The sequence below is a fragment of the Dermacentor silvarum genome, chromosome 2, assembly GCF_013339745.2.
Source record: "Dermacentor silvarum isolate Dsil-2018 chromosome 2, BIME_Dsil_1.4, whole genome shotgun sequence".
Lineage (NCBI taxonomy): Eukaryota > Metazoa > Arthropoda > Arachnida > Ixodida > Ixodidae > Dermacentor > Dermacentor silvarum.
The window spans coordinates 135,985,886-135,997,108 of NC_051155.1; the positions used below are offsets into that span (position 1 = coordinate 135,985,886).

Genomic DNA, 11,223 nt, shown 5'->3' on the forward strand with positions numbered 1-11,223 from the left:
GGGCCCTGGACTGAGGGTCTCCGACCATCGCTATACCTAAAATATTTTCCAGCCAAATAAAGTTTCTATATGTACCACCACCACCACCACCACCACCAATGACAAATGAAGTCTGCGGCACACTGCCTGCGCTGACATTCCTCACAGCACGAGAGGCCATAGTGTGGCTGGCTCCCACCACTGCGTGCGTCGCGAGAAAGGGAGTCATGCTGCATTGGTGAGAGAGTTGCCAAATATGCACTTTATAGGGGATGGGGTCGCTGAAGGAGTGCTGCATAGAGTGCGGAACTAGGCCGCTCATGTCGGGCCACTGGAGGACTGCGGCGCGCCGGTCGACTGCTGGCACGCGTAGGCGGCCCTGTTCTCGCAGTCGTAGTCGTTCCACAGGTGCGCCAGCGACTCGATCATCTCCACGCAAATCTGCGTCCCTCCGCTGTTGTTTGGCTGGCCTGCGTTCATCACAGTGAAAAGGGTACGGGCTAGCGTTACTGCAAGGGCGCAAGGAAATTTTTTCTCCAACCTTGTACACATTGAAAATTAGTGATTGCTTATGTATATATAGCAAGTCAGACTTGGTGTTGACACTTCTGCGTGAAGCCTCTTTTCTGAAGCCTTTGGTTAGTCATATGTGCCTCCGAGACATCAATTCACGTAAAATTTGCTCTGCGTTCGCGCTGCTTGGCACGTGCCACTTTGCCTGAAGCCTTTTTGTCTTTCATGTTTTTTCACGTGAAAGAAAAACACGAAAAGGCAGTAAATGACTCAAATGTGTGGAAGGAAAACTCGGAAGCTACAGCCGACATTCGACGAGCGCATGCTATAGGATCAAGACACAATACAGCACCGCACTTAACACATCGTCTTTACTGAGGCACGTTGTATTTGCGCCTTGCTAGCACGAGTTCGTCAACGTGTACCTAAACAAACGATTTGTCAGCAAGAGCACGCACCTCAGCGGCACCTTGTGCAAAAGAGACCTGAACTTGTTTTCTGTAGGAGTTTTATACGAAGAACATTTGGCCTGTTTCTTCTGATATGAAGAAGCTTTTTTTTTCTTCTTTTTTTAGGGGGGGGGGGGGGAAGCAGAGGGCAGGATTTAACGACTACAGCTGCACATTTTACACTCTTTGTCAGTATACGGACATGAGCTGGCGTCGAGTACAAGAATTCGCGTTAAGATACACAATACGTTATCTTATTACCTATGTGGTTCAATGTCACACCAATATTATGCTAGCGCCCCTTAGTAATAGACAGGCCCATATCATTTCCAAAGAAAACCACTTTAAAAAAATCCGTGCATTTCTATTTTTAAATATGTTTCAACTCAAATTTTTCTTCCTTAGCGCTCGTACCTAACCCTGCTTTAGATTATGATATGCGTAAAAGAGTAATTTAGAGTGGCATGAATGCTGCACTATGTGTTTTTAATGCCCTCAGTATGGACGCAGAGAACACACGCGCCTGCGTGATAGAGTAGCGCCCAAACTATTCTTAACGAGGGCTCATCGTAGGGAGCTAAATAGGTAGTAAAGGTATTATTAACAGGTAAGAAAGTAAATCATAAAGCACAACTGTAATCGTGGAGTCACTGTATAATACCAGTACATAACATAGCACGCTAAAGCAGTCGCTGCCGACAGACCTGATGGAGTACGGTTCTTACGCTATGAAACGAGAACGGCACTGTGATATCGTTGCTAGCCACCAAACAAAAGGAAGCAAGATTTAGCCCCTCGCAGTGCCGCCAGTGTTCCTGTAAAATTTTTGATGAGCGTTTTCTATGTACGCATCATGCCGCGGTGTTATTGTAGCCTACTTGAATATGTGGTCTGCGTTCGTGCACGCGCCGTAAATTATCACTAACTGCGTACCTTTTCCCCATCGTCGGCTGGACTCCGGGACTTGTTCGCCGTTCATGAATGTGGTGTTGCCTTTCGCGCTCTGTGGTCGGGGTGCGAGAAAATATGAAAGAGAACACGTTTAGTGAAAAAAAAAAAAAAGACGCGTATATATGCCTAATGAAGAACGGACACTCATGAAAGGTTTTTCAGCGCTCTTCACGCAGAAGAGTGCTGAAATGGGCCGGTCTGTACGTAAGTGGAACGTAAAATAAAAAAAAATACTCCGAAATTATGCTTGCGAAATCGGCCCGCATTATAAACAGCCTTAAAGCCAACTGCAACAAAATTTCACTTTGTCTAAACTTGATATAAATTAGTAGTGTGTACTACTGAACCAATCTTGACAACCACGCATGGCTGGTAATTGTATAATGTTCTTGTCAGCAGCCTTTAACAGCACCTAAGCAGACGATGCGTGCACCTGGTGGTGTCACTACGACTAAAGGACGAGCGGCGGGTCGACCAGTGGCGGGCAGTACTATCAACTGCCTGCTCAACACGAAGAAACGTGTTCCCGTTCTTGTTAAAGAAGTAAAAAGAACAAGAAGAACGTGCGTAATAGTTGCGTAAAGTATGCATGGGGTGGATGGTTGGGGGTGGGACGCTAACTTTCTTGTTGTTGAGCGGCCTGGCGAGTATATATGTCTGCAGTGGCAACCATTCCGCATTGGTGCATCCGAGAAGGCGATGCTGTCACCTATCCCTTTCGGCAGCCCTCCATTTCCTACGTTAGCGGTGTCGATATTTAAGCTATGAAGGAAAGGAAAGGATTGTCGGGAGCAGCACGTCCGGCAGCTATAGCCTCGGAAAGGCAACCTACACCGACGCAACCCCTCCCTTCCGTCGGGGCCCACCTGCGCATTCACTATTGCAAAATGGACCTACATGGTCTCCGGAACGTTCAAGGGCTTCTTTTGTTCACCGTTCTATGCCTCTTAGGAAGGCCGTCCTCACGCGAGATCGTCCTCTCTCCGCTGTGACGTCATCGCGCCCGCCATATTGTAGCACAGCCAGCACGGAGAAAAGCTGCGCTTTATCTCGATACGCTTATATCTCCAGCGGCAGTGGAAGCTGTTAACGGGGCTACAAAATGGGCTTACGGTGACGTCACGTCAATATTCCTTATACTCTCACCCATAATGTCCACGTGCCTGGCGGCTAGCAATTACCGTTTGACGATCACGTGGTTAGGCACTACTTCCCGCAAGCCTTCTTTCATATACTCTTAATGACTATAGGCTTAGAAGTTATTTATTTAGTATTTTTCCTTCCTCCATGGCTTAAAAAGAAGATGCAAGGTACTGTACCGCGCGCGGATCACGTCACCTACAAATTACAACATGTACGTACTAACTAAAAGCATCCAATTATTTAAGTTTCTAACAGCTTCCGTGACAGGTTCCAGAAGTCGAAGCAGCCATATATACTTCTCGTACGTCGCGTCGTACCACGTGTCTCCCACTTTAGAGGCGGCTAATATCGCAAAGAAATGCGAAAGGTTGCGCACCCTCTGCACGCCGATCCACAGCCTGGGCGCCCTGTTTCGGCGCATCAGCTCCACCAGGGCGTCGTGGTCCTGGGCGCTGACGGGCATGGCCATGGCCAGGCCTTCGGCCGAGCAGGCACGCTGCGCCGCCATGAACGTCGTGGGGCCGGCACGGAACACGAACGCTGCTGGAAGCGCGCGCGAGCGAGAGTTCGTTGCTGGTCATCTCTGTCCCTAGACTAGCAAGCAAGCAAACTCGTCTATTTGAATTGCTCGAGCATAGGATGCGCCAAGTGGCTACAACAAGCTGCCGGTACGCACATAGGACGCTCTCTTAGACAAACAGTCTCTCGGCCCTCTCAAAATTTAACTTGTCCCCCTATTTCGCCTTGCGATTTCCACCCATGATCCACCTTTCGTTTGAGTTTTTCCTCAGAACCCTGATGGCATTATCAAAAGACCTCGGGCTCTTTTCTGAACATAAAACATTCTCAGCAAGAAGAAGCTTGCCTATATAAAAGGTAATCGGTTGCAGGTGCCAGTCGAACAAAGCACTTTGCGGAAATATTCTCATATAGCCCGCTTGTGTAAACAACGTGAATGGTTAAATCAAATACAGATTTCCAGCGAATCACTATTCAATAACATTTAAGGTTGAACCTCTTTCTGTTTCCTACGTGCTGTGCCATGCCGCTGTCTTTTTCAAATCTTGTTTTTTTTTTTTTTTGTCTGCTGAAACGGCTTTACCAATAACGGTAACTTGTTCGGCATGTTGATCCCTTCGGCATGTTGATCCTTTCGTATAGGAACTGTCAGCTGTTTTCGAAGTGTATCGGATGAGGAAAATTTTTGTTACTACTCCTCCATCACTTCACGAAGATAACGTTGCTGAAAAGTCTTCAATATATATTTAATGTTGAGGGACGTGGCTTTTATTTGGGCAAACCATTTCGGTCATTTTGGATACGTTTTTCATTGTTTCTCTATATTTGTGTAGAAATACAAAGAGCCTATATATAGCTATGGGCATTTATTTATAACTAGTAAATTGGCGTGCAGAAAGAGTGCTTGGTCGGCAGTAGAACTGGTCAATACTGAACGGGCATGCGTTCGAAGTAAGTGTCGTGAGAACTGTGAGGTGAACATGTATAGAAAATCTAAGGCACACAACAGATTAAAGAGAGAGAGAGAGAGAGCATGCATATAGTTCCGCGCTATAGTTTTGCGTGCTGAATCTTTTCCATGTATCTAAGAAGATCGAAGGAAAATGCGTCCTATACATTGTTTTTCAGTGCCATGTAGGTGTAAACATACTCATAGCACACAAAAGTATCCATGTATTAAGCATAATAGAGAAATTAAAAAAAATTAGGCAAGGAATACTGATATAAAAACTGATGGCACATTATTGATATTATACATGTATAGGTAGTAAGCCTCCGGTGTAAGCTTCAACAAAGCCGAGAGTTCCATGGAAACACATCTTGCAAGAAGTAAACGTTCTTAAGAAGGGTACCGCATGTGAACTTCGGTATGGTCACTGTCAAATTTGGTCATTTGTATTCGGCGAGTGCCTACTTAACATCGAGAGCGGTGTAAGCGCTACACCGAGTACCATGGCGTTTATAACTAAAACCCGTGAGGAGCTTTAGTTAATCACAGAAAAGAAGGCCTTAGGAATTATTGCGCTATACTTAGGGAAAGTATTATGTATTTACACGCTCCTTTTTTCTCAAACAGACTAGTAATCGCATCCGAGCCAACTTTAAATTGTGTGTTACGCCGGAGGCTCACGTTATTCCATCGGAGCAGTGCTTCCCAAACTTTCAAGCGACAATCCAACGACGCGGAGTTGTAATTTTTGTGTAAGTGATAAAAAGAAAGAAGAAGAAGTAGAAGAAGAAGAGAAGAAAAGCTCTGACTTGCTAGCATGACAGAAAACATGTGTGCAACAAAGTTTCTATTATCCACTTGTGTGATCCCGTTCCTCGCATACATTAGCCGTTGTATACGGCGCCAAGAAAAGCTCGTGACGTATGTTGTGCGCTCACCTTGTCAGATTGACTTCGCGACTCGGCGCTAGGTTACAATAAAAGCAAATGTGCGCATCAGTAGATTGCGCTAATTTCTCAGATGACTCTTAGTCAAAGTGTTTTGCACACATTACCATATTGTGAAACTTCCTGGTTGGCAAACTGTAACATCAGGAAGGACTCTGGAGGGGCTCCAAGTGGTTCCCAACATGCAATTTTAACCTTACATGAATGCAGTGAAGAACAACTTGAGTTCTTCGCACACACGCTCGTTCACGTACATGCGTTTGTCTTCCTTCGGCGGGCACAAACATGCCACTCGGCGATTAAAAAGAAAGAAATAGGACGTGGTCCAGATTAAGCATGGTAATCGTGGAGACTATCTATCATGTTACGAGCGAACGGTAAAAGAAAGTTTGGGAAGCAGACCACTACAAGGTATATCTACGATGGAACGATGGAAGTGTGAGTGTAATACCTCTGTCTTGGGGCTCTGACGTCACGTCATTCAAAGCCTGGATCCCAACTGCATCGTCCACCGCAAGGGGCGTGGCCCAGCCTCCAAGCTCTGACGTCACATCATGCAACGTAGAGCTTCTGACTGCGTCACCACCCGTGCCAAGGTCTTGGTTTACAGAAACATTGGTGCACGTCGCAATGGTGCAGTGTGGGGTGCTGTGTCGACTGGGTAAAAGGGTGTTGTACAACAGCGATACTTCGCGATGTAACAGGTATTTCTGCATAAGGTGCTAAGTTTAGAATTGTTAGTTCGCAAGAGAACTTACCTAGGCAACGTGTATCTGCAATCTGCAAGGAAAGTAAAATCTGCATCTCTTTAGTTGAGGTGATGTTTTCTTGTTTTACGTTTGCGATGGTGTATGTCGGGGCCATTCGGGACAAACCTTCTTTAATTAAGGCCCTGTTGAGACGTGACACAATGCACGGCGAGTTGGCTAAGAGAGAAACATGGCTATCAAATCCCGCATGGCACATAAATATTCCACTATAATAACAGAGAATGGATCTTGAACCGCTATATTTGCCAGCGCGTGTAAGTATAATAGCTATACCTTTGAGACTGTATTCAGAAAAATTGTCTTAAGCTAGAACTGTTCGTAAGAGCAAGTGGCAGCCAATCGTGATGCTGTTAAAATTATTAGCGAATGTAGCCGGCCAATGATAAACAGAGCCGACGAATGAAGAAAAGCTTTGTGTTGTGAACTCGGAACTACGCTTTTCTATCGATGTATGCAAGCGGCCAATAACAATTCGCATACCGAAACTGGCTTACGCTATTTTAAGTGAAATTCATGGTGTATTTCATCACTTTAACCTTTCACATTAGGCTATGAATCAATGATTCGTCAACTATTCTGGCAGATCAGATACAGTACGAGGCCATTTGCCACTGACATGTCTTTTTCTTTTCATATTCATCCTCTGCTGTAAAAGGTTGTGTTTCCTACCTCGTCTGCGCAACGCGCTTGAATGTTAACCAGGAAAGTTTGTCGTCCCATGAGAAAATTGAAGGTGTATTAGACTGTCAGAAGCATGAACGTATAGGCAGAAAGAGGTGAAGCACAGCATCTGTCGCAGCTCACTTTTTCGTCTCCTGTCCTCAGCGGGAGTAACAAGTGGTCGGCCGGTGGGTTGTGCTGGGCTCGCGTCGCTGCCGGTAGCGACGGGCGGGCAGTCTTTCGAGTCCCCCTTGGTGAGCTGAAAAAAGGACGCGCCATGACATTTCCCAAGGGCGATTTGTATCGCTAGCAGCTTCTGAGTGTAGACTTTCCTAGGCGCTGCCTCTATTTTCAATCACCGCCGATGTTTCAATAGTCACTATACAGGGTGTCCCAGACATCACGCAGCACGATTTAAAAAAAGAGGAACGGCGTTACGCGAAGCAAACCTAGTGCGTATTGTTTCCAGTACAGTGGAGTAGCCGCCAATAACTTTTTCGTTACTGAAATTTTATTAGGTAATTGTAATTATTTATATAACTTGAGAAGTACTTTCCTAATTATCGAAGTGCCAATGAGAAAATTCTAGAGCAACATGAGAAACTGCCGATACAGCTTTCTGTTGCTCAATACGTGCTACATTAAAGTCTTTTTCCGAGCGTGAAAGAAGCCCGCGAATACACGCAAAGTGCCTCGAGCGGCCAGTCGCGCGGCAATTCTGCGTGTATTCGCGGGCCTCTTTCACACTCGGAAAAACACAAAAACACTCGGTAACGAAAAAATTACTGGCGGATACTCCACTGTACTGGAAACAATACGCAATAGGTTTGCTTCGCATTATAGCTGGGACACCCTGTATATATGTGACACTTTAAAAATTAATATCTCGAACTGGTTCAGTCCTGAGAATTCGTTCCAAGTGGATACGCCTTGCGAACTCAGCGGCTATAATTCGTAGATTGAACGATGTGCCGTAAAATCATTAATTAAAAAGTTGACTTGCGTAATTATGTTAATTACTCAATTAGGCGTTTTGATTTCTCGTGGAAGTAATGGCCGCCTCATAGATTAGTTTAGATCAAGGATTATAACTGTGCTATCTGCCACAGGCAATGTTTAAAAATTTGGTGCAGCTAAAATGAAACACCCTGTATATGAAGGAAGTAGAGCTTGCCGAGTGCACTTCTTTTAATTTATTAAACAGCGAATCCGAAGAACTACTTCCTTCATATATACATGGTGTCCCTGCTATCATGCAGCACGATTTAAAAATAGAGGAACGGCGTTACGTTTATACGTTATATATATATATATATATATATATATATATATATATATCCCTTGAAAAGGTCGGTCCACCGACCGATATATATATATATATATATATATATATATATATATATCGAGAGAGAGAGCGAGAGATAGGTAAAGGACCAGAAGCACGCTGAAAAAGAACGGGACTTTACTGATGTTTTGGTATATATATGTTTATATAGAAAGCTATAGCAAGTTATAAGGACAGGTGGTCTGTTAGAGTTACAAAATGAGTATGAAGGGAAGGGACGTGCAGTCAAAATCGGATATTGACAGGCATATGGTGTCAGCTTGTGACAACACAGCGGTGATTGGAGACCTCTGCGAAAGGCCTTCGTCCTGTAGTGTAGCTGACATAAAACAAGCTGATGAGGATGACGAAGTTGATGATGATGATGATGACTATGATGATATACGATTCGAATTCCCAGGACAGTGGGAGTTGTACGTTTATTCCTAAAGTGTAGCCTGGACAGCGACAGTGGCCCGACTGAACGTGAGGACCCGTGTTGCCTCTACACCATCTAACGCTGGCCTAATCTCACGCCGTGCAAACAGTAGCCTTTGACTGCCTCTGCGACGAAGGCAGGAGAGCGCGAGTCAATTCAAACCACCTCAAGGACTCACAGTTACTTCCACAAATGCGGCTGTGTACACTGCATATTTTTTTTTGCAACAGAGAGAGAAACAACTTTATTTAAATTAAGACCGTGCTTGGTCACTGTGGATGGAGCCCCTCTTCCAGGGCCCCACTGGCTATTGCGGCGCGCCGGGCCTGGTCGAGATGTAACGGTTGGACAAACTAAGCTCACAATGTATAGATTGATGCGTAAAACTATGACCGCATATACACTTGATGGTACACAGGTTGATGATGACCGCAAGCTTTTAGATCAATGTGCATTATTTAGTTACACACGCTTCTCACAATTACCATCGCTGTACTACCTTCGAAGAACGTTACTTCTCCCTGGAAGCAGCTTGCCTCAGCGGCTGCTGATGTTACATAAACCGTGATGGAAGCAGTACGAAAGCTTGAAAAAACAAAACAAAAAAAAAAACAACAACAACAAATAGGTGGCCACAGACCTTAGCGCTATTTTTTCAACAACAACAGAAAATGCGAAACAGATTGCGTGGTGCACTTGCAAAAAAGAATGGATGACAACCTGCGCTCTACTAAAGGAACTTACTCAATCTACAGCGTTAGAAAAACATGTGGTATTCCACTGGGTTCCAATTCACTGCGGAATAAAACTAAATGAAATGGCCGAAACGTTGGCAAAAAGCGGCTCATAAAAATTCGATAACCCGCCTTAATTCCATATCCTATAGTCCGACACCTTTTGCATCTTATGTATACGAGGCGTCAAACGAGAACTGTGCGCTTCGAACTGCACCCACATCTTGAGTACCAGCTAGACCCTCAGCTTTCACGACGCATCGACACCCTCTTACGTCATCTCCGCCTCGGAACTGTTTACGCCAAGCACTTCTTATTTCGAATTAGGCATGTGACCTCTCCAACATGTCCGTACGGTCACGACCACGGGCATGTTACCACACTACTTCTCGACTGTCCCAAGCACGTTACATATAGATCAGCACCTTGAACAACAACTGACGGTAATTGACTGGCACCGGCCTTTCTCGCTCGCCAAGGTGTTAGGGCCACGTCCTTCAAAAGTGCATCACAAAGCTAGGAAAGCACTTCAATGCTGCTTTGAAGACGCCAGCATTAGTGACGATTATTGATTCCACTGCGCCGTGAGTAGTTGTCTCATTCGTCCATTTAAAACATGCTTACACGGACTTACACGGACTTCGCTGCAAATGAGAACTTCTCGAAATTGACTTTCTCTTTTAGTGTGTTAGACGTCTCTTCTATGTTTATTGTATTCATAAGCATTACCTAATGCAAGCATTTATATTTACTTTATTTTTTATCCTATATTATTATCAATCAAGTGAAGAGAGGTAGCCGTAACCAGAAAACGGCGATAACGACTCCTTTGTTTACTTTTATCTCAATTAAAAAAAAATGACATCCATCGAGTTATTCGCGCTAAAATGTTATTCAGCATTCAACAATTTCAACCAAAGACCGAAGAACTCGATGGATGTCATTTATTTCTTGCAAGAGCACCACACAATCTGTTTCGCATTTTCTGTTGACGTTGAAGAATAGCGCTCGGCACTGTGGCTACATTCTACAGCGATGCTGTTACAGCGAGTTCCACAGCCTTCTTAGTGCGGCGGCCTGACCGGTATCAAATGTCCAAGAACAGCCAGCAGCGCAGCCCCAGCGGTCCCTCTGTACGCGACGCCAGACGTCGGCGTATAGGTATAGCTGGCTCAAATAGAAGTGAGAAGTTTGGATATAGTGGAGGCATAAAAAAAAAAGCCCGAGTAAAGAGAAGGAACTGAACCGGACATTGTAGTATAGTAAAGCGTTTGCGGGGTCTTGGGTATAAGGTTTCCGGCACCGGTAAAACAGACCTCCGAAGAGTGTGAGAACTCTCTCGTACAGCTTCGCCATCTTTGATGTACGAGTTGCTCGGATTGTCATACATCTGCTAAAGCTTTCCTTTTACTTTTTTTTCTTTTTCATTCTATACACCGAATTACTTGCGCTACTTCCGTCATGTTTGTTCACCAACTATAGCCCGGCGAATAATGCTGCTGCACCGAAGACCTAGCGTAAACGAACGAAGTTTGTGCGGTGAACCGCGCACCAGGAGTTGGTCCCGCGTGAGCACGTCGTAGTGTGCGAATCCCGGCGCGTCGCGCATGGGCCTCCGCGAGTCGCACGGCGAGCGCTGCAAGAGGTCGCAGCTGCGGTTGCCGAAGGCGAACGCCTTGCAGCGCGGCGACTTCAGCAGGCACGCCGCCAGGCACTGCACGGGACTGCTCAGGCTGGAGAGCACCTCGAGCGGCTCCATGTCCGGCACGGCGCCCCGACGCGACTTGCAGCTCGCGAAGCCGCTGTTGCCGCCCTGGAAGACACCGGTCACGGGGAGGGCTGCTAT

At 45.5% G+C, this 11,223-nt stretch overlaps 1 protein-coding gene across 4 annotated transcripts in view; it reads right to left on the reverse strand.

Moving 5' to 3' along the window:
• Window positions 1-225: 225 nt before the first annotated feature.
• LOC119441806 (uncharacterized) overlaps window positions 226-11,223 on the reverse strand; it is a 35,459-nt gene continuing 24,461 nt past the window's right edge. For 2 of the 4 annotated variants that reach the window (XM_037706428.2, XM_049661637.1), the window contains 6 exons: window positions 10,930-11,190; window positions 7,025-7,139; window positions 5,902-6,024; window positions 3,412-3,578; window positions 1,875-1,944; window positions 226-449 (listed from right to left, as the gene is read on the reverse strand). In XM_037706428.2, coding sequence (XP_037562356.1) covers window positions 298-449; window positions 1,875-1,944; window positions 3,412-3,578; window positions 5,902-6,024; window positions 7,025-7,139; window positions 10,930-11,190 — 888 coding nt within the window. In that variant the 3' untranslated portion in view covers window positions 226-297. The remainder of the gene's footprint in view (window positions 450-1,874; window positions 1,945-3,411; window positions 3,579-5,901; window positions 6,025-7,024; window positions 7,140-10,929; window positions 11,191-11,223) is intronic. The other 2 variants (XM_037706430.2, XM_049661638.1) reach the window with 2 other exon arrangements.